This window comes from Salvia hispanica, chromosome 2 (assembly GCF_023119035.1).
Source record: "Salvia hispanica cultivar TCC Black 2014 chromosome 2, UniMelb_Shisp_WGS_1.0, whole genome shotgun sequence".
In the NCBI taxonomy this organism is placed as follows: domain Eukaryota; kingdom Viridiplantae; phylum Streptophyta; class Magnoliopsida; order Lamiales; family Lamiaceae; genus Salvia; species Salvia hispanica.
The window spans coordinates 36,644,938-36,670,368 of NC_062966.1; the positions used below are offsets into that span (position 1 = coordinate 36,644,938).

At 31.9% G+C, this 25,431-nt stretch overlaps 1 protein-coding gene across 1 annotated transcript; it reads left to right on the top strand.

Moving 5' to 3' along the window:
- Nucleotides 1-23,078: 23,078 nt before the first annotated feature.
- Nucleotides 23,079-24,882, top strand: LOC125203256 (berberine bridge enzyme-like 18). The gene has a single exon (XM_048101563.1). The coding sequence runs from the start codon at nucleotides 23,096-23,098 to the stop codon at nucleotides 24,722-24,724; it is 1,629 nt and encodes a 542-aa protein (XP_047957520.1). The 5' UTR covers nucleotides 23,079-23,095; the 3' UTR covers nucleotides 24,725-24,882.
- Nucleotides 24,883-25,431: the final 549 nt, after the last annotated feature.

The window sequence follows — 25,431 nt, forward strand, 5'->3', positions numbered from 1 at the left end:
ATTTTATAATAAAATGTGAGTAAAAATGAGTTACTACCAAAAATGGTAAAAGTGAAATGAGACAAATTATATGGGACGAACCGAATGAAAAATGAGATAAATTATCCGAGATGAAGGGAGTAACTTTATATATGAATTTATTCAAATTCATCGTCAAATTCCAACACGACTTCGATGCAAAATACTTTTTTCCTATCATCACAATCACAAAGACTGATTTTGATTTAAGTCTTGAGAACAGATTTTGGCAGAGCGGCAATAGTCAGTATTTGCTCCTTTTTTTACAATCACAAAAATTATTGAATATTAATTCAATATTTTTGTTTTATCGTGCATGACTGACAAAGCACATGCATCAGTCAAATGATATTTGGACGCCGTTAGGTTATCATGACTAATTATCATATAATAATTCATCCATCATTAAATTATGAGATTATTTTAGTTGAAAGATCATGTTGACTATATATCATATAGTTATTCATTTAGGATTAAGTTGTGGATTTCAATCACATGAATCAAACACACTAGATATTTAATCACGAGATATAATTTTATAAATTGAACAACTCTTTTTTACGACTATTATTGTGGAAACTTGACATTAATTGTTGTTATTGCTAGTTACAGTTAAACAATATCCCAAAGTCGAGATTATCATGAAACTTATCTAAAAGCTCAAGCTATAAAATAAACTCAAGCTTATGCTATAATTGAAAATGTTTCCAAAACTTTAGCATATTATTTTCTCCAAGTTCAGATCCAGTTGAATCTTTCTCAAAGTTGTATGTTAACTGACTCCGTCTCACAAGAATATACACTCTTTCATTTTTAATTCGTCCTACAAACATGATAAGTGATGGTGGGGTCCAATACTCATATTTGTATGTAGTAGGAGATGTAGTAGGTGATCCTCAGGGACGGACCCACCGTAGGCCAAGCCGCTGCTCCAGGCCTTGGTCGGTGCCGATTACAATACCCCGGTGACCCCCACCATGGCCGCTCCTAACCTGTCATTCAATTTACAGCTGGGTGGGGTCCATATAAATTTATGTTTTTTTTGGATTTTAGATAATATAAGTATAATTATATTTGTATTTCAAATGTATGGGATGGAATCGAAATGGAGACTTGAGTATAAAGTTTGCGAATATAGTAATATAATCGAATTTGCACTTATTATTTATAAAATAATGTCTGCTACTTTTCTTGGGTTTATAGTTTAATAGTGAGTTTATATTTAACAGATGATTTGCATATCTCTACAATATCATATTCCCTCTTTTTCATAAATTTGGTCACACTTTGACCGGACACATATTTTAAGAAATGTAATAAAAAGTGAGATAAAAAAATTAGTGGGATTTAAGTCCTATTTTTTATATACTACTATTTATTTTATTACAAAATATGATTGCTAATGAGTTAGTGAAATATGAGGTCGATCACTACGAAAAATGATACAAAGTGAAATATGACAAATTTTGGGGACGACCAGAAATGGAGAGTCCTTCCGTCCACCAATAAGTGTCTCATTTTGCCATTTTTATGTGTCCACCAATACAAGCCCCATTTACCTTTTCCTGTATCATTTTTCGTAATGAACCCACATTCCACTAACTTTGTCTCATTCACATTTTATTATAAAACTAGTAAAGTATGTAAAAGTAAGACTTACATTCCACTAACATTTTTCCATCACTTTCTATTACATTTCTTAAAATTCATATCCGATCAAATGTGGCCTTATAATGGTAAACAGAGGAAGTATTATTTTAAAATTCAGCCCCTACTTGATCAAACTTCTATTTCCGTCCCTGGTGATCCTTATTAGGAGTATTGGCCTTATCTATACAGGAGTACTATACACAGTTGACAGTGTTTTTTAACACATGCCAATACGAATGACCAATTAAAAATTAATGTTGTGCCCTTTGTGGTGGCCTACAGGCTACAAATTATTATGATGAACAGATTTATCATTTATGGATGGAGATACCTCAACTTAGTGTTAGAGCATCTTCAAAAATTTACATTAAATTCAAATTGATTTTAAGATAAATGTTACATCATTTATGATTTAATTTTATTCTAATTGTTTATATTAAACTTAAACTTAAAAGAATATTCTCTATATTATATCTTTTTTACACACAAAATTTTAAAAAGTTTTTGATTTTGGTTTAGGTTTAGTACACACAAAATTTTAAAAAGTTTTTTATTTTGGTTTAGTGTAAACCTAAAAAAAATTACTTTTAACTCAAAAACCTAAAATGAAATATTGATTTTGGAGTACTATTGGAACTAATTACTTACCTTATCTTAGATTTTAGTGTGTCCTTGGAGATGGTTTACACCACATAAATTGTATGGATTTTATTTTAATATTTTGGTACTATTTTTAGGAAAAAACAAGGATTTTTATATTTTAGTATTTTAAACAATCCTATATGTATAGAATCTGAATTTTAAGTTATTTTTGTGCTGTCATGCATCGATCAAATGAAGCTAAGCAAACTCACATTGTTGTTATAGCTGACTATAATTAAACAATTTCCCAAAAGTTTGGATTATAATTGAAACTTTTTTGGAAGCTCAACCTATAAAATAAAATAAAGTTTGTGCACTGAATCTGTTTTAAAAATGTTTTTTCTTAAAGTCCGTGCTATAATTAAATCATTCTTAATGCCAAGTCCAGGGTACGTAGTACTACGTATAAAATAAAATCTCCAAAATTGAAGTTATAAACAAAAAAAACATCAATTATAAACTACTCCATAATTATACTTATAACCTTTTATTGTACGGTCAATATAGTTGAGATAATGCCATTACATTTGACACCTTATACTAATCTACATATATATATATCTCCCTAGGGAGATGATTAAAACAAGTATGTGTTTAAATCCAGAAATGTAGCCCAAATCTTGGCCCTAGGATTAGATGATCTAATGGTCAATAATTAACCTAAAATACAGAAGGTCATAATTAAGTAGTTTTAGGTCATATTATAAGATTTGGGTTTATGTCATGTTAAGATCATTTTAGGTCATGCTTTGTTAGCATGACCTAAAAATAAACTAACTATGACCTAAAAATGTCTTACGTATGACCGTGTTCTGCATTTCTGTATTTAAATCTGGTCTTTATAGATCAAAACCCTATCTCCCTATATATATATATATATATATATATATAGTCCCATTATCCACAAATCTACTCTTTAAGACCGAACCACCGAACCCTACCAAATTAGGGCTTTTAGATCTAGTTTTTAATGGATAAGATACAGAAATTTATAAATTATTTCCACCTTCATCACGAGCCTATTTTAATTCATCTGAAGATAAATAAGTCATACTAACATGTTACGAAGATTTAAATTCGTTCCAGAATATATTACTTCATTCTAGTAGGTTTTTACTTCATTCCAGTACGTAAATGTGGTTTCGCCGTCGCGTGCCGTTCTTTCTCTCTACAATATCTATCACCAACGCCATGATGCTAATATGGTTTAATAAACATATGGAATAATGTAATAAATTATTGAATGAAGTATGTGTAGAAGCATTTGAAGTCCTACTGGAATGAAATAAAAATCTTATCCAATGAAGTAATAACGTTTCTGAATGAAGTAATAAACTCACTTGAATAAATTGCATTTTTAAATGTTAATCAAGCAAAAACCCACGTCAATGAATTTGAATGAAGCATATGTTGAATCATTTCAAAACCTACTAGAAGCAAGTAAAAACATGTTGTAGTTTCAAGGTATTACGGGATGAAGTAATAAACCTATATAATGAAGTAAAATGGGCTTATAATGAAGCCGAAAAAATTTTCACAGCAGCACATCTCATTAAAAAAACTAGATCTAATGGCCCAGATTTGGTCTCTAGTTCGGTCTTTAAAATTGGTTCGACAATGATCACAACTATATATATATATATATATATATATATATATATATATATATATATATATATAAATTCTATTAACCGAGAAAATATTAGAAGGGGTATCATTTTCGTTGTCTATGTTTTTGATCTGTTATTATAGCAATACAGAAAAAGAAAATTGAAGTGCCAAATGTGTCGGTGGTTCTTGTGTTTTAATGACTTCCAACTGATAAAAAAAATAGTACATGGAAATGTTGGAAATTATTTATTATACATAATTGAATATAAATAAAGCAAGATCTTTGAACAACATGTATTTCACGTAAACCATAAACATAATAGGATCGAGATATACCTTGGCAATCCATAGCGGAAGCGATTGAGGAAGGAGGTGACGATTTCCTTGAACCTTTTTCGGCGTAGTGGCGCAACTACAAATCCAAGGATTTGTTTCTCTCTCTTTTCCTCGTTTATGTGTTCTCTGTATTGTGTGTTATTTGATTGGATCCCACACTTATATTTATAGGCGGAGAGAGGACAAACCCTAATTCTAAAACATTAAAGCTCTTTCCATCAAAGTGGCTATTTAATTAGGACGTTTCTTTTTTACCAGGTAATACCAAGATCAAACCAAATAATTGATCATAATAATTTAATTTGATTTTACTGATAAAAAATATATCAATACAAATTACACCATAAATATATATATGCGTTCATTTTCTTTCCTTAATAATCAAAGGAATGAAATATTCCTTCCACTTAATGACTACAATCAAATACGCATGTATAGACTTATAATTATATATTCTCCTTTTCCTTACATGAACATATATTTAGTCAATCTTAATGACTAATTTAGAAAATATATTATGGCTAGTTTAATTATGATAATTTAGGAAAACATCCCATTCCAATTATATATTAATAGCTAATTGATAGGGTAAAATGTGTCTTATACCAAGTTAATGTATTATATCAAAATCCAATTCTATTTAGAATTCTATAAAATGTAACCCATATGAGATATAAAACTTCCAGAAATATGTACAAGTTGATAAATGGTCCCAAAATGGGTATACAGCTGCCTGCATACATTAGTGCATATACTAAGGTAGATTCCACATAGTTTTTGAAATGATTGAGATGATGCATTTAATTTCCAGCAGTAATAAAATAGTTGTGGGCTTTAGAAAAATCATAAAATCAGATGTAACACCTACAATATTTCATAATTTTGTTGAGAAAAGAGATACTACTAGTTCAGATTTTAACTTAAAACCACCAATTTAATATTCAACACTGTCCAATATATAATTCTGAAATTACTTAAAAAATAATTTTACTATATAGGATAGAAAATTAGAAATGAAATACTTCAACTTTTTAACACATGCCAATACGGTACTAGTGTTTTTCAACACATGCCAATTTGGATGACCAATTGAAAACTTATGTTGTGTCCTTCCTTGTGGTGGCCTACAGGCTACACATGATTTATGATGATTGGATTTATGGCTACCTCCAGCCTAGCCTTTACACCACATAAATTGTACTCCATCTAAACAAATATGACCTATTCCGAGCGAGCGGCACAAGATGTTATGCAATTTTATTTCCTGTGTTAAATAAAGAGAGAGTTAAAGTAAGAAAGAGAAAATAAAATAAAAATAAATATATTTTCAATATTAGTAATGAGTCATCTTAATTTGAACAAATCAAAATGAAAAGTGAGTCATCTTTGATGCGATGAAGGGAGTAAGAATTTTTTTTTATATTTTGGTAGTACTACTCCCTCCGTTCCATAGTAACGGAGGCAAAACTTTTCGGCACGAAGATTAAGAAAAATTGTGTTAGGTGAGTTAAGTAAAGAGAGAATAAAGTGGAAAATGAAAAAGGTAGAGAGATGGAGATAGAAAAAAGTAAGAGAGAGTAAAGTAGGTGTGGAAAAATGTGTTGACTTTTACTAAAAAGGGAAATGACTCTATTACTATGGAACGGACGGAAATGGAAAAACGTCTCTATTACTATGGAACGGAGGGAGTACTATTTTGTAAAAAAAAAAAAACCATGAATTTTTAAATTTTAGTACTCCCACTGTCCCATTAAATATGAAACGTTTGTTTTTTCAAAAATGTTTTGAGAAAATGATGATAAATAATTAAAGTGGAGAAAAAATAAAGTAAAAAAGAGAATAATGTAAAGGGGACTCTCAACTACATTATTCTCTCTCTTACTTTATTTTTTCACCACTTTAGTTATTTATTGCTCCCTCCGTCCGGCATTAGGAGTCTCGGTTGAGTTGGGTGCGGGTTTTAAGAAATGTTTGAATGTGTAATAATTGGAGTGTGTGATAATGGAATGTGGGACTCATTTGCATTATTATCCACTTTATTCTTTGGAGTGTGTGATAATGGAGTAATATTTTTATTTCACTTTTTTTGGAAATGTCTAACTGTGACTCCGAATGCCGGACGAAGGGAGTATAATTTTTTTAAAACAAATGCGCAAAAGCAAACGTTGCATATTTAATGGGACATAAGGAGTATTTTATAGTACAATACTATTGTGTATAGTCTGAACGTTTAAGTAATTTTAGTCTATTGTTTAATAGGATGAATTTAAAAAATACTCTCTCTGTCCGCGAATAGAATTTTCGTTTTTTTATATTTTGGTCTGTCCGTGAATAGATGTCTCATTTCATTTTGACCATATATGGTAATAGACCCCATATTCTACTAACTCATTCTAGACCTATATATCATTAACTTTTTTCCACCCACTTTTCTTAACATTTCTTAAAATTAATATCGAAAAGAAATGTGACTCTTATTTGCCGACGAATAGAGTATAACACTCACTTCTTCTTATTTGGATACACATTCGCTATTTAATACAGTACTTACTATTTTATGAAGTAAAATAGAATAGAGAATAAAGTTAGTAGTTACTAATGGTTCATATATTAAAAATGAGTCAATTTGAATAAGAGTTTAGATATTTTATTGCATTTTTCACTTAATAACCTAGTTGAAGATTGACGTATGTTTAAAATTTAGGTTTATAAATAGAAGATGAACAAACAGTCAAAGCACAAGTTAAGAAATGGATGGAACTAGTGTTAAATTCCTCCTCTTAATATTGACAAACCTTTTCACCGTGCAACAAGTGACCAAATAACACAAACCTCTTAATATTCCTCCTCTTAATATTGACAAACCTCTTAATGTCAAGTCCAGGGTAATATAAAACAAACTCTCCAAATTAATGTTATAAACTAAAAAATCTTCAACTGATAAACTATAATAAACCTTTTATTGTATGGTATAATGCCATTACATTTGACACCTTATCTATACATATATAAAAGGCGAGTTTTTGCCTTTTCTTGAAATATTTATATGTTTTGTCCTTATACTGAAATATTTATAAGTTATGGACTAATTTGAATATTTTAAGTAACTCTCATGAATATTTATTTAGATATTTTAATGAGCATTTGACTAATTCTTTAAGCACTACCGTGACTCATTGGTGGTTACAAATATTTAAATAAAATAATGAGCATTTAACAAATTTTGTAACATATATTGTCTTGAATTTATAATTTATGATGTTTTAATTCCATGTTCTCTCATGTACTAATTTTGTACCTATAAAAGGCATAGAGTTGTGAATGAAATACACACTAACAAAACATTCTTCATTCTCTCTCAAGCTCTCAACATTTTATTGCACATTTTAGGAACACTGTTTTGCTCGATTTTGAAGCCCCATCAAGTTTATAGGTGCCTAGCACATTTGAGATGCAATATACGTTAGGAGGAATTCGTTTCATCTTTGGGAAAAATACGTCAATCCGAGAGCACTAACCGTGATGTAATTTGTCTTGCGGAAAGAGGGTTTTTCTTGACTAATTTTCATTGTAATTTTCATTGCATTTATTGTTTTTTTTCTTTAATTACAATAGTTAGAGTACCGCGTGTATATGGTTCCAGAATTTTATCTCTGTATTTCTTACATTTCTTAAAGAGGGAAGAATTGTAACATCCTTAACTCAAACATACATAGTATTTATCTTTATCTTTACACAATTTATTATTTTTAGTAGAGAAATATGATGGATTGTTTTAAACATATTTTTCAAAAATGTCAACACTTAATATAGTCTCTTTATCATTGTCCAAATAATTGTATTTGTCTTAATTTCATTTTAAATATGTTTAATTTAATGTCTTTAAGTGTAAAATGAATTGAGGAGTATATATTTATTGAATTTTTATTATATAGTAGTATATTTTTCCATTTTAAATCTTACTATATAATTATATTGTTTCTTATTTTAATTAATCGATTAAAAATTTAAGAGTGAATTACATAAATGGTACCTGATTTTTATTTTATATCGTTTTTGGTACCCAGTGACAAAAATAACCCTATGTACCAAATATGTGATTTTTTTTCATGGAGGATATTTTTGGAAATTTCCATTAAATAGTACCAAATATGTGATTATTTTTTCTTCTTTTCTTATTTCTCTTTTTCTTCTTTAGTTTCTTCTTCTTTCTTTTTTTTTTTCATTTTCTTCTTTCTTTTTAGTATTTTATCTTCCTTTCTTTTATCTTTTTTCTCCTTAGTTTATGTTTCTTCTTGCTTCTTTTTTCTTCTTTCTTTTTAGTGGTTTATACATACATCTAATTGCATTCATAATATAAATAAAAACAAAATGCCTAATTAATGAAAGATCAAATACCATTTATGTAATTGACTCAAAATCTAAAATCGTATGACAAAAAAATATTCCGTCGTGCATCGCACGTGGGTTAACACTAGTAAATTATAATAGTCTACATATTCTAATATAGTACTACTAATTGATATGTTAATTAGCTGAGAAAATATTTAAAGGTGTATAATTTTTCTCTTCTAAGTTTGTCATCTTTCATTCTAGTAATATCGAAAAAGATATTTGAAGTGTCAAATGTGTTGGTGGCACCGCCTCATTCTTGTGTATTAATGACTTTAAAACATGTACGGAAGACAAGTTGATAAATGGTCCCAGAAAAGGTATACTGCATTTTTAGTGCATGTATTCAAAGTAGGTTCATATAGTTATTGAAATGATAGAGATGATACATTTGATTTTCATCAGCAATAAAATAAAAACTCTTTTTTTTAAAAAAAATTCTTTCTCTCTAATCACGTGGGACTCATTTTTCGCTAACACACTTTTCATTCTATCTCTCTTACTTTGTATATTTTTGCATTAAAACACTTGTCATTTCAAATGTTTTTATTAGGGGACGGATGAAGTAGTACAAATTTAATTTAGAACCACCAATTTAATATTCAATACACTCTAAAATATAATTGTTAAATTACTTAATAAATCATTTTATACAAAGGAAGAAAATTAGATACTCCCTCTGTCCACTTTTACCATTTTCATCCGTCCCCCATTAATTGTCTATTTTCGCTTTTTACTATAAATGGTAAATAGGCTCCATATTTTACTGATTCATTCCATTCACATTTTATTATAAAATTAATATATAAAAGTGAGACTCATATTTCATTAATTTTCCAATTAACTTTTTTTTTATATTTCTTAAAACTAATGCTAGAATCAAATCAGATAATTATTGGAAGACGGAGGGAGTATGAAATTTATAATGCAGTGGTACTAATAGCTAGTTGTACATATTCAGTTGACGGTGTTTTTTTAACACATGCCAATTTGATAAATGCAGTGGTACTAATAGCTAGTTGTACATATACAGTTGACGGTGTTTTTTTAACACATGCCAATTTGATAAATGCAGTGGTACTAATAGCTAGTTGTACACATACAGTTGAGTTGACAGTGTTTTTTTAACACATGCCAATTTGGATGACCAATTGAAAAATTAAGGTGTGCCCTCTGTGGTGGCCTATAGGCTACAAATTATCATCGTATCATGGAGCTACCTCCAACCTAGCCTTACCCCACGTAAATTGTACTCCCCTCTTCTCAAGATAAGCGACATTTTCTTTTTTGGACGTTATAAGATAAGTGAGTCATTTTCTTTTTTTGGTATTCTCTCTCTTACTTTTTCTCTCTACTTTATTGAGTACTCTTACTTTATTCACTTTTCACTTTACTAACAAAACTCATTTCCTTAAATCCCATGCCAAAAAGTTTATGCTCACTTATCTTGGGACGGAGGGAATATGGATATATATATTTTTTTAATATTTTGGTACTCTCTCTCCTCAGTCTTTCAAAATTTTTCACTTATTTTTATTTTCATCTATCTCTAAAAATTTATCACATTTCACCTCTAAAAAAAAAAAAAAAAAAAACCTCTTGTTAGTGACAGCAGCCGAGAAATCAATAACTAGTGACAAATAAATGACCGAATACTATGACAGCCGAATATGTTTTCCGTTATAGGGTGATTAGTAATTTGAGGGAACATCTTTTTTAATCCACGAACTTTGTCAAAGTATCATTTTAGATCCGTGAACTTTGAAAATATCATTTGAGGTCTACCAATTATGGGTTAATATCAATTGAAGTACTCCCTCCGTCCCAAGGAAGATGACCCCTTCCTTGGGCGGCACGAGATTTTATGCAGTTATATTTTGTGTGGTAAGAGGAGAGAGTAAAGTAAGAGAAAGGGAATAAAGTAGAGATAAAACTGTTTCCATTTTAAGTAATGGGTCATCTTGATTGGGACAAACCAAAAAGGAAAGTGGGTCATCTTCAATGGGACGGAGGGAGTACTTTTTTAATATTTCCAAGTTTTTCTGGCGAAAATACCCTCAATACTTTTAAGGGCATATATTTTTAATAAACTTTTCATATATTTTTATAAATATCTTTACTATATATTTTTGATGAATTTTCTAAATGTAATTTGACCTGCAATATTATTACTTAATTTTGTGACATGCAAGAAAAGATCCTTATTCAATTTATCATATTTGAAAGCAAATTCCTCTCTCCCCTCTTTTTATTAATCTTAGCAAATAACCAGTACTCGTCCGTCCCATTAACTCAATATTTTTAGTTTATCCTACTTAAAATGTCCATTTTTCATATTTGAAAGCAAATTCCTCTTTCCTCTCTTTTTATTAAAATATCAAATCACTATTTTCATTGTACTTTATCATATACAACTGTTTTACCTAAAAAGTGTCATTTAATAATGTGCACAATTCAAATGGGACGGAGGGTTATTTGCTAAGATTAATATTCCATCCGTTTGTTTTTAGGAAATTGACATTTATAAATAGAAGATGAACAAACAGTCAAAGCACAAGTTAAGAAATGGATCGTATCGTACTAGTGTTAAATTCCTCCTCTTAATATTGACAAACCTTTTCACCGTGCAACAAGTGACCAAATAACAGAAACCTCTTAATATTCCTCCTCTTAATATTGACAAACCTCTTAATGTCAAGTCCAGGGTAATATAAAACAAACTCTCCAAAATTAATGTTATAAACTAAAAAACCTTCAACTTATAAACTATATAATAAACCTTTTATTGTATGGTATAATGCCATTACATTTGACACCTTATAAATTATAATAGTCTACATATTCTAATATAGTACTACTAATTGATATATTAATTAGCTGAGAAAATATTTAAAGGTGTATAATTTTTCTCTTCTAAGTTTGTCATCTTTCATTCTAGTAATATCGAAAAAGATATTTGAAGTGTCAAATGTGTTGGTGGCACCGCCTCATTCTTGTGTATTAATGACTTTAAAACATGCACGGAAGACAAGTTGATAAATGGTCCCAGAAAAGGTATACTGCATTTTTTGTGCATGTATTCAAAGTAGGTTCATATAGTTATTGAAATGATAGAGATGATACATTTGATTTTCATCAGCAATAAAATAAAAACTCTTTTTTTTAAAAAAAATTCTTTCTCTCTAATCACGTGGGACTCATTTTTCGCTAACACACTTTTCATTCTATCTCTCTTACTTTGTATATTTTTGCATTAAAACACTTGTCATTTCAAATATTTTTATTAGGGAACGGATGAAATAGTACAAATTTAATTTAGAACCACCAATTTAATATTCAATACACTCTAAAATATAATTGTTAAATTACTTAATAAATCATTTTATACAAAGGAAGAAAATTAGATACTCCCTCTGTCCACTTTTACCATTTTCATCCGTCCCCCATTAATTGTCCATTTTCGCTTTTTACCATAAATGGTAAATAGGCTCCATATTTCACTGATTCATTTCATTCACATTTTATTATAAAATTAATATATAAAAGTGAGACTCATATTTCATTAATTTTCCAATTAACTTTTCTTTACATTTCTTAAAACCCGTATCGGAATTAAAGTACACAATTATTTGAGGACGGAGGGAGTATGAAATACTACCTCCGTCCCCCAAATATTGACACACTTTGACCAGACACGAGTTTTAAGAAATGTAATGGAAAGTGAGTTGAAAAAAATGGTGGGATATGAGTCCTGCTTTTAAAGTATTAATTTTATAATAAAATGTGAGTAGGATTGAATTAGTGGAATATGGTAAAAGTGAAGTGTGTCAAACTTTTTAGAGACGTACCGAAATGATAAACTGTATCAAACTTTCAGGGACGGAGATAGTGTTTCTTAACACGTGCCAATTTGGATGACCAATTGAAAAATTACGTTGTGCCCTCTGTGGTGGCCTATAGGCTACAAATTATTATCATATCTGATGGAGCTACCTCCAACCTAGCCTTACACCACATAAATTATACTCTCTTTGTCCTAAAATAAGCGACTCACATCCCTTTTTGGGACGTCTCAAGATAAGTGAATCATTTCCTTTTTTGGTATTCTCTCTCTTACTTTTTCTCTCTACTTTATTAACTCTCTTACTTTATTCACTTTCCACTTTACTAACAAAACCCTATTTTCTTAAATCCCGTACCAAAAAGTTTATGCTCATTTATCTTGGGATGGAGGGAGTATAGATTTTTTTTAATATTTTGGTACGTCTTTCAAAATTTTTCACTTATTTTTATTTTCTATCTTAAAAATTTATCACCTTTCACCTCTAAAAAAAAACTCTAGTTAGTGACGAAATTAGTGACGGCAGCCGAGAACTCAATAACTAGTGACAGATTAGACTGCCACTAATGCGAACTTACTATGACAGCTGTGGATTGTGTCTATGCAAACAAGAAGAAAGTTCAACGAGCTAGGAGTTAAGTTAGGCTCGGGAAAGTAGCAGCGACAAGCTGTGAATGTTACAGAAGTAGCCGTTGGGAAAAGTTAGTCATAACTAACTTTTGGAGTAGCCGAGAGAGTATATGTAGGCTCGGTTGCCATCTCACATATAGTTAGTTGAGTTCTTCTTGAGAGTAACACAATTGTAAACACACACATTCAAGATTGATAGGATAGCTCTTGCTAGAGAGATTGTTGAGAGCGCATCATCTTGTAGAGTGATCCATCTTCCCTTTTTCTTGATCAATAAAACTCCATAGTTCTTCTCCGTGGATGTAGGCTGATCTAGTCGAACCACGTAATTCTCTTGAGTGCTTTAATTCTTGTTGTTTACTTACGCTGAATTAGAGCCACCATTCCAACAACAACCGAATATGTTTTCCGTTAATAGGGAGGATTAGTAATTTTAGTGACAGACAATCCGTCAATAAAATGTCTCTTTTTCGTGTCATGGAATATTGGAATCACAGTATCACACACACAAAAACAGTGCAACTAGGGCAAACAATTTTTGGCACGACACGAACCTGCATGAAATTAATGATATGTGTCAAAGCTTATTGTGTTCGTGTCCTTATCGTGTCGACACGATAACGACATGAAAACTTCGTGTCGTGTTCGTGTTACACGTTAAGAAATAATATTAATATATTATAATATTATTATTTTTATTTATTTTAAAATTTTAAAAATTTTAAAAAGAAAATTTAAATTTAATATTAGAAATAATATTTATATATTATAATAATATTATTATAATGTCGTTATTGTGTTGTGTCATATATGTGTTGTTATCATGTCGTGTTAAACCGAAGTGGTTCGTGTCGTGTTCGTGTTCGTGTTTGGAATTTTCTTAACGGGTCGTGTTCGTGTTGTGTCGTTATCGTGTCGTGAGGGTAGCGGGTCGTGTTCGTGTTCGTGTTTGGAGTTTTCTTAACAGGTCGTATTCGTGTTTGTTGTTATCGTGTCGTGTCGACACGATAACGACACAATACGCACGAATTGACACCCCTAAGTGCAACTAATAGTTGCCTTGATTTTTTGAGCCTAATTGAGCTCTCGTGAATTTAATACCCCATCCTCAAATCTCTATCAATCCCCCACACGAAAACTACCCCCTCTCGGCTCTCTCCACACATATCTCTTTCTCTTTTTTTATGTCGCACGATGCAGTTCAGAATTTGCACATGTTTAGCCCAATTATAAGTATGTCTTTTTCTCGTAGCTGTATGGTATACTAATCCACCGTCTCATAAATATTGATATTTTGGAGAAATAAAAAGAAAGTGATTGAAGTAAAAGTTTTATTGTATACTCCTCCGTCTTGTATAATTCGGGTCACTTTGACTGGGCACGAGTTTTAAGAATTGTTATAAAAAGTGGGTTGAAAAAGTTAGTGAAATGTGGGTCATGCCTTTATATATTAGTTTTATAATAAAATATGAGTAGGAATGAGTCAGTGGAATATGAGGTCCACTACCAAAAATGGTAAAAGTGAAATGAGATAAATCATGTGGGACAGATCGAAATGGAAAATTGAGACGAATTATCCGGTACGGAGGGATTACTTCGTACTGAGAAAAGAACTCTAAGTATAGCCTTAATTTTGAAAATTTATTTGTGTGCTGTCATGCATCAATCAAATGAAGCTAATCAAACTCTAATTGTTGTTATAGCTAACTATAATTAAACAATTTCCCAAAAGTTACGATTATAATTGAAACTTTTTTGAAAGCTCAAGTTATAAAACAAACTAAAGTTTGTGCTATAACTTAATCTGTTTTCAAAATGTTTTGTCTCAAAGTCCGTGCTATAATTAAATCTTTCTTAATGTCAAGTCCAGGGTACGTAGTACTACGTATAAAATAAAATCTCCAAAATTGAAGTTATAATAAAAAAAAAAACATCAATTATAAACTCTATTTATACTTATAACCTTTTATTGTAAGGTTGATTTAGTTGAGATAATGCCATTACATTTGACACCTTATACTAATCTACATAATACATATATATTCTATTAACCGAGAAAATATTAGAAGGTGTGTCATTTTCGTTTTCTATGTTTTTGATCTTTCATTATAGCAATACGTAAAAACAAAAGTGGTGGATCCAGACTTTTTGGACTGGGGGTGTGAATTTTATATTAAATACTTCTTCTGTCCCATAATAGATGACACACTTGAATAATAATACAAAATTTTAGGAGATACATTATTTTATGTGTTAAGTGGAGAGAAAAAATAGTATATTTATATTAATGTGAAAGAGAACTTTTTGCAAAAAAAGAAATGTGACATTTTTTGGACAAATTAAAAATAAAAATATGACATCTATTATGGAACAGATAGATAGAGTATAACATATTGAAAATAAAATACAATATTTAAAATAACATCTTACAATAATATTCAATTTTAAAGTTATTTTACAACATAATTAAACTTAGAGTTCGTATCACATAAAAAACAGTTATATAATCATAGAACAAAAGAATAAAAAATGTAACTAATTGAATTTCTGAATTCATAGTAAAGTATTAAAATTTTAATTATAAATAAATTAAAATGCAACTACCAATATCTAAAATTAAAAATAGGAAAAAAAAACAAAGTCGTATTATACATTAAAAATGTAAGTAAACCAACCTAAAATCTGCAAACATAAAACTAAAGTAATTAACAAAACAAAAACAAACTAAAACTAAAGTACTCAAACAAAACATAAAAAAACCAAACTACTACTTAAACAAAAAGGCTGCACAGGCCAGGCCTTATGCAATGACGGGGAATCAAACTCGGGGGAATTCCAAGCGGAACTGCTTCAACAACCAACCACCAGAGCACTCAAACTTCTTTGTAATTGCACTATAAATATTATACTAATAATTATTATTTTGGAGGTACAGTTATACCCCTTGTTTGTAGTTGCATACGCCGCTGCATAAAAAGAAAATTGAAGTGTCAAATGCGTCGGTTGTTCTTGTGTATTAATGACTTCAAATTAGGGGTGGGTGGGTACGGTATACCTTACCGAAATCACCATACCGTATATCTTATCGTACATACGATAAGCGAAAAAGTCATACCTTTACCTTACCAAAGTTTTCGGCATACCGAACTTTGGTATACCTTATTTTCGGTATGACGAATTTTCATACCGATACCGTACCTCATTTTCGATATACCGTACTGAAGTTCGGTATACCTTACTTTTGCGGTATACCTCACTTTCAACATCAATTAAAATAGAAAATTAGAGTTTTTAGAATATTATTTATATTTTATAATTTTAAAATATATAAAATATATTTTATATATAATTGTGTTTATATTTTTGTGGTATATACCTTAATTTACGATATATACCGAATTTCGGTATGCAGCGGTATACCGCGGTATTTGAAAATTCATACCGTTACCTTACCGGAATTTTTCGGTAAGGTATCATACCGTACCGTAAGTCACGGTATACCGAAAATTCGGTATTTTCGGTATTTTTTCGGTACGATAAGACTGATATTACGATATTTCGGTATTTTTCCCCAGCCCTACTTCAAACTGATAAAAAAACACATGGAAAAAGTACAAGTTCATAAATGGTCCCAAAATGCATATACAGTTGTAATTAGGGATGTCAGTGTAGCCCGCAACCCGTGGACTGACCCGAATAACCCGCCAAATTTATAGAGTTAGGTTTGAAAATTTATATTCCGATAAAACTAAAACCCGATTAACCTGTAAATTGGTAGGACTAGACCCAAAAACCCGATAGGCTGACCCGAAAACCCGATAAATTTCTATTATTTTATTTTTTACTCCAAATTCGACAGTTCATTGATTAATTTTATAATATAGATAACCAAAAAATTAACTATACAAATTATATATTTAATTTTAATTAGTATAATAATTCATAAATAAATTAAAAACTTCTAATTCACTAAAAAGTAATTTAAATTTTTAAAACATGCGTTAAAATTTCACGAAATATTTCAAATATTAGTATTTGATCATGTTTATAATTGAGTTTAAGCATATATCACAAATTTATCATAATTAAATATTTAAAATTTATGAATATAACTAATTTTCATCATTATTTATTGGATTGATCGCATGTTAATATTATCGGTAAATATATTACTACTAATTGATATGTTAATTAGCTGAGAAAATATTTAAAGGTGTATAATCTTTCTGTTTTGTCATCTTTCATTCTAGTAATATAGAAAAATAAATTTGAAGTGTCAAATGTGTTGGTGGCACCACCTCATTCTTGTGTATTAATGACTTTAAACATGTACTCCCTCCGTTCCCATTTAAAGAGCCATTTTGATTTTACACAGATTTCAATAAATTGTTTAACTTTGCGAAGAATAGTAAAGGATGAAAGTGAGTGAAATGTGAGACCTATTCTAGTTATGTTCATTTTTATTATCATTTTTACAAAACAAGTGAGAAAAAATGAACGGTACTCTTATTCGTGGACGGAGGGAATATATAGAAATATAATACTAGTTAATTTGATTTTGAAGCTATGCAAGTAGTTCATTTGCTGCTATTTTTTTAGTAACTTTTTTAGTTTTATGATAGTTCTGTAATAGAAAACAACTGTTTGATCTAATAAATATCAAAATACTAGTATTTTATATAATATAAGTAAAGTATGTACTATGCTCTAAAAAATCTAGTTACTAGTATTAATTTTCTAATCATTCGTTTCTCACGCACGACTTTTTATATTGCTCACATTTCTGCGTCGTTACAACTCAACACACTCAATAAATTTTAGCGGTAGTTTGGATCCCCCACCGTTAATATTCTGACTCCACCACTGACTGCATTTATAGTGCATGTACTCAGGGTAGGTTCATATATTTATGGAAATGATAAAAATAATAGAAATGATACATTTGATTTTCATCCGCAATAAAATAAAAACTCTTTTTTTAAAGAAATTTCTTTCTCTCTAATGAAGTGGAACTCATTTTCCGTTAACACACTTTTCATTCTATCTCTCTTACTTTGTATATTTTGCATTAAAACACTTGTCATTTCAAATGTTTTTTACTTTTAGGGGACGGATGAAATAGTTCAAATTTAATTTAGAACCACCAATTTAATATTCAATACACTCTAAAATATAATTGTTAAATTACTAAATTATTTTATGTAAAGGAAGAAAATTAGATACTCCCTCGGTCTACTTTTACCATTTTCATACGTCCCTCATTAATTGTCCACTTTCACTTTTTTTTATCATAAATAGTAAATAGGCTCCACATTTTATTAACTCATTCCATTCATATTTTATTAGTATAAAATTAATACTCCCTCTGTCCCACGTTACTTGAGTCACTTCTTTTTCGCACTCGTTTTAAAAAAATAATAATAAATAGTTAAAGTGGAGATAAAGTAAAGTAAGAAAGAGAATAATATAGTTTTAAAAAAATAATAATAAATAATTAAAGTAGACAATTGTTGGGAAACGTACGGAGTATGAAATTTATAATGCAGTGGTACTAATAGTTAGTTGTACATATACAGTTGACAGTGTTTTTCAACACATGCGAAATTGGATAATCAATTGAAAAATTACGTTGTGCCCTTTGTGGTGGCCTATAGGCTACAAATTATTATGAATAATGATGAATTGATTTATCATATCTGGACGAAGCTACCTCCAACCAAGCCTTACGCCACATAAATTGTATGGATTTTTTTAAATATTTTTGTAAACCCCCTCCCCCTTCAAGCCTTACACCACATAAATTGTATGGATTTTTTTAAATATTTTTGTAAACCACCCCCCCCCTCCCCCTTCCGTCTTTCAAAAATTTTCAATTTTTTTTATTTATCACCTTTCACCTTTTAAAAAAACATCTAATTGGTGACGGCAATCGAGAACTCAATAACTAGTAACAGATAAACAATTGAAAAGCATCAGTCACTGACTAGTGATAGATTAGACTGTCACTAATGCGGACTTACAATGACAGCCGCATATATTTTCCGTTATAGGATGGGTTAGTAACTTTAGTGACAGACAAATTCATCAATAAAATATCTCTTTTTCGTGACATGGAATATTGGAATCACGCACACAAAAAAAAGTGCAACGAACAAAAATTTTCAATTTTTTTCATTTATCACCTTTCACCTTTTAAAAAAACATCTAATTGGTGACGGCAATCGAGAACTCAATAACTAGTAACAGATAAACAATTGAAAAGCATCAGTCACTGACTAGTGATAGATTAGACTGTCACTAATGCGGACTTACAATGACAGCCGCATATATTTTCCGTTATAGGATGGGTTAGTAACTTTAGTGACAGACAAATTCATCAATAAAATATCTCTTTTTCGTGACATGGAATATTGGAATCACGCACACAAAAAAAAGTGCAACGAATAATTGCCTTGATTTTTTGAGCCTCATTGAGCTCTTGTGAATTTAATACCCCCTCCTCAAATATCTATCAATCTCCTACACGAAAACTACCCCCTCTCGGCTCTCTCCCTCCACCACTGGCGGAGCCAGCGTAGAACAAGGGGTACCGTTATACCCCTGATGCACTTATTATTAGCAATTTAATACATGCAAGTATACATGGTTGATCTAGTATATCTAAAGGTCAGTAACGGAATATCGAACACAGGGAATATAATTGCAACTGACTATCATGTACTAAGCGTCAAATACTATTTAGAGAAACAAGAGTTTTGGGTTTGAAACTAAACAAAAATAAATAAAGTAAAAGCATAAAATAAATAAGATAGAATCAGACAAAATAGAAGAATTTTAAGAATACTGATTTCACTAACTCTTTAGTTATTCTAATTAGTTCTACGTTCATCCGACTCAAGTTTTACCACGATTTCTCCCTATCATACATCGATACTCATGTCACAATTATTGTATGAACATATAAGATAAATCAATCAAAGCTATCACCGATCAAAAATTGACAATAATCAAGGTAATGACCAATTAGTCGAACAAAAGTTCAAGAAAAATCAAGTGGAATGAGTTCTGAACATTAAACATAAAAAGAACTACATAAAAATTACTACCTCCGTCCCTGAAAATTTGTCCCATTTTTTCATTTCCGTCCGTCCCCTAAAATTTGTCCCATATTCCATTAACTCATTCCTACTCACATTTTATTATAAAACTAATATATAAAAGTAGGACCCACAATCCACTAACTTTTTCAACTCATTTTCCATTAAATTTCTTAAAACTCGTGTCGGGTCAAACTGGGACAAATTTTGGGGGGAAGGAGGTAGTAATTACTATCAAACCTCAAAATTCTATTGTTTAGTAATCCATAGGCAGATGAACTAAAACAATAATTAAAGTACGAGACATGAAATAAACAAACAAAACCCAAGGTTGAAACTTGAAGTCTTCATGCTCCTCTTGTCTTGCTTCAATCTCCAAGAATGATGGAAAAATTAAATTATGGAGTAGAGAGGGAGGAGCCTTGGAGGCTCCCCTTTTGGAGGCTATGGATGAGTGAATATTATGAATTAGGTTATGGGTTATATATAGGCTTGAAAAGGATTTAAACTTCGTAAAAAGTCTCCTCCAAGCAATAATAAAGATAGAATTTTCGTGCCCCATAGTAGAAAAAAAAGATTTGGCTTCACAAGGTAATGTCTTCTTTCCTTCTTTAAATTTCCGCCTATACTACATTTGACAGTTTTGTGCGACTTTGGTAGAATGACCATAACTTTCTCCAAAGAACTCCGATTGAGATGATCTTGGTACCAATGCGAAGCTATTTTGAAGGTGAAGAGAATGAAATGTAGAACACCCTGATCGGACTTCAGGATAGCCGGAAAATTGAGTTTGAACACAACTATCGTGCGCCGCGTTTTTCCAGCGGGCGCTGGAGAGAGTCGGAGAGTTCTGGAGTGCTTTTCAGTGACCGCTAGCGTGCGCCTGTGGTCCGCTTGGTTGCCTTCCGCTCCAACTTCCGAACTTTGATGTCTTTATGCCTTTTTAAGCTCTATTTTTGCATATTTCTCACAAAACACGTAAAAATACCAAATTGAATAAAATATGGAAATAATGGACATGTAATGTAACTTTGACACTCAAAGCGGACCACAAAATGACCTTAAAATAATGTAAAATTCGAGCGTATCAACCCCCAAATATTTGTGTATGTAATGTAGTATCGAGACTAATATTTCAAAATGCATTAGTGATGCAGCGGGTGGGGTACTTTTTCTAAGTGGAGGATTGAGTTCGATTCCTCTTTTTGATTATGTGCCCTTTAATTTATGTACTTATTTTACTTAGATTTATATTTTGTATTAGTAGATATAGTTTGCTGGGGGAGTGATCAATTGCTAACTCATCATTTAATTGTTAATTACAATTAATTTAAGGCCACATGATTTTAAAAAACGTGTGGTCTACAATTTGCCACGTGTAATTTTCGTTTTTATTAATTAAATCGAAAAAAATAAAATAAAATACGCCAAATTAGGGTTTTGGATGAAAATGTCAATATAGTGTTTCGAAAATATTAACACAATGCTTTGAGAATGTCAACACAAATTTAGGATTGACACTATATATGCTTTATATTGACATATTATCTTAGCTGTATTGACATTAGCCTGTGTACGAAAAATACGAAAATTCTAGATTTTTTTTTTCAAATTTTGACGTCGGAACATATGCATGTAGTATATCGTTGGAATCCTTATAAAATTATCTTTAATTTGATATATGTTATATGAATTTAAAGTTTTGGGATTTCTTTTAAAAGTTAGTTATAACTAACTTGACATTAATACCCCTATTGATATTTTATTGGAATTAATCCTATAGCCTTATTGACGTTTTTTATTGATCGTATTGATATTTTGTGGTTAATGATCTAGGCCTTTAATTTGAATATCTAATGGCTATTATTGAGTTGTAGTTAGCAATATAACACTCCTCTAGTTTGCTGATATACTAAATATTCCGTGTACACGTATATAGTTATTAAGTATATTTGAAGATTTTAGGATGTTTTTTTTTTTGGTAGTTGATATATGGAGTATAATTTATTTTATCCTGTTTATGTTTTAATATATTATTTTTAATATGTTGTATGTTCATTTATCATAAAATTAGTATCCCTGATTTAAAAAGTTGCCACTGCCCTCCACACATATCTGTCTCTCTTTTTTACTCCATCGTCTCATAAATTCAGTTCAGAATTGGCCATGTTTTTAGCCCAATTATGTCTTTTTCTTGTAGCTGTATGGAATACTACTCCGCCTGTCTAATAAATATTGATATTTTGGAGAAATAGAAAGAAAAATCGATTAAACTATTATTAGTGGAGAATAAAATTGGTTATTTCATTATAAAGAAAAAAGTTATCTAAAAATAGAAATTATGAATTATTTTTATGGAATAAACCAAAATGAAAAATAATGTCCATGTGTAATGGATATTTATTACTACGGGTGAGAAATATCACTTAGGTTAATTATAAGCATGTAATGATTTTTTTTTATTATTTACACGTGTTTAACTTTTATAGTACGCATATTATTTGGTATTTTAAACATGTGTCATTTTGAATAAGACTGTGGAATAATTAGTAGATATTTTATAGTGTTTTATACAAATCACTTAGTACTATAGTTGAAGATCGACATAAGTTTATTATTCCCTCCTTCCAAATAGATGTCACACTATCTTTTATAGTTTGTCCAACAAAAGATGTGACATTTTCTTTTTTTGGAAAAAGTTTTCTTTCACATTAATATAAATATATTATTTTCTTTCTGCACTTAACACACAAAATAACTTCTTCTAAAATCATGTGTCAATTCTTAAGTGTGTCATCTATTATGGGACAGAGGGAGTATTTGGCTAGTAGGATTTATAAATAGAAGATGAACAAACGCTCAAAGCACAAGTTAAGAAATGGATCGTACTGGTGTTAAATTCCTCCTCTTAATATTAACAAACCTCTTCCTCATCGGAGCTTCTTCATCCAACAATCATGGCTACCACAATTTTCTCGAATGCATAATCCATGAATTCCAACTCTTAAATTCAGCAACTGATATAATTTACACCCCTCAAAACGCCACATACGCTTTCCTCTTACTAAATAAATTTCTCAGCCCCGCCGCCACAGCGCCGGAGAGGCCAGAGCTCATCATCACGCCGTTCCACGCGTCGGAAATCCAAGCAGCCATTCACTGCTCCAAGAAGCACAACCTTCCCATCAGAACCAAAAGCGGCGGCCATGACTACGAAGGCCTCTCCTACACTTCCCAAACCCCCTTCGTCGTCATCGACATGCGCAACTTCCGGTCAGTCACCATCTCCGCCGACGGCAAAACCGCGTGGGTCCAAACCGGCGCCACGCTCGGCCAGTTCTACCACACGCTCGCCCTCCGAAGCCGGACTCTCGCCTTTCCAGCGGGGTCCTGCCCCACCGTCGGCGTCGGCGGCCACTTCAGCGGCGGCGGGTTCGGCATGATGTCACGGAAATTCGCCCTCGCCGCGGACCACATCATCGACGCAAGAATAGTCAACGCGGACGGCGAGATCGTTGACCGGTCAAACATGGGCGAGGATCTGTTCTGGGCTATCAGAGGCGGCGGAGGTACCAGCTTCGGGATTGTTCTGGAATTTAAGGTGACGTTGGTAACCGTCCCAGAGATTGTGACGGTTTTCAACGTCACCAGACGCTTGGAGGATAATGCGACGGAGCTAGTCCATCGCTGGCAATTCGTGGCCGACAAAATCGAGGACGAACTGCTAATCAGGATTTTCCTGCATCCCGACATCTCCCCGACGACCGGAAATAGAACGGTCGCCGCTTCCTTCACCGCCTTGTTTCTCGGCCCGGCTCAGGATCTTCTGCAGATAATGCAGAGGGAATTTCCCGAGCTCGGATTGACCGAACAAGACTGCCTTGAGATGAGTTGGATTGAGTCGGTGCTCTTTTACACATGGCTCCAGGATCATCCCATTGATGTTTTACTAGACAGAGTTCCACATGGCCTCACGTATTTCAAAGGGAAGTCAGATTACGTCAGCACTCCGTTCCCGTTAGAAGGGCTGAGAGGGATATGGAGATTCCTTATCGAAGAAGATGGTTCGGAGATGCAGTTTAGCCCCTACGGCGGGGCGTTCAATGCTTTCTCTGAGGCGGAAACTCCATTTCCGCATCGGAGGGGCATCAATTTCATGATTGAATATAATGTGGAGTGGGCTAATCTTAAACAATCAGAGGCCCATCTTGATTGGATAAGGAGATTGTATGATTACTTGGAGAGTTATGTGACAAAGTCTCCTAGGGCTGCCTACATCAACTACAGAGATCTTGATATTGGGAGGAATAATATCGAGGGTGAGACGAGCTATGAACAAGCTAGTGTTTGGGGGCTTCGATATTTCAACAATAATTTTCAGAGATTGGTTCGTGTGAAGACCAAAGTTGATCCGAACAACTTCTTTAGAAACGAACAAAGTATTCCACCTATGTCAGTCATAAATATAAACCGAAAGACATCTCAGACAAACATATGGATCGACTGATATTCGTAATTAATGAATAAGCTGCATGTGTTATGAATTTGTGTTTGTATTATGGCATAGTGTGTGTTTTAGTTTGGTTTGTAACTATGTTCATTGTATTTTATGTACGATATGATGGTTGGTAATGAATATAATGCAGCATCTATTTTGTGTGTTAATATGAGTTATATTCAAGTCGACTACGAAGGCCTCTCCTACGCCTCCGCGTCGGCCCTCTTCGTCATCGTCGACATGAGAAACTTCTGATCAATGACAATCGACGAGAAGGCGAAAACCGCGCGTGTGGAGGTCGGTGCAACCCTCGGCCAGCTCTACTACACGATCTCCCGGACAAGCAAAACCCACGCTTTCCCGCCGGCGTCTGCCCCACCGTCGGAGTCGGTGGCCACTTCAGCGGCGGAGGCTAGTCGATAAATGGCAACACATGGCCGACAAGGTCGACAAGAATCTCCTCCTCAGCCTCTTCCTAAACACTACCAACTCTCCGGCCACCGGAAACCTAACAGTCGCCGCCTCATTCACGTCGATGTACCTCGGTGGGGCCCGTGACCTTTTCCCTATAATGGAAGAACAGTTTCCCGAGCTGGGATTGACCAAAGATGATTGCAAGGAGATGAGTTGGGTGGAATCTCTTCTCTTCTTTGCTAACGTTGATGACCAAAAATGTATAATAAAGTACAAAAGGAAAAAAAGATAAAAGAATTAAA

Coding starts and splice junctions, on each gene's coding strand:
- LOC125203256 (XM_048101563.1), top strand. CDS start 23,096: ATGGATCGTACTGGTGTTAAATTCCTCCTCTTAATATTAACAAACCTC.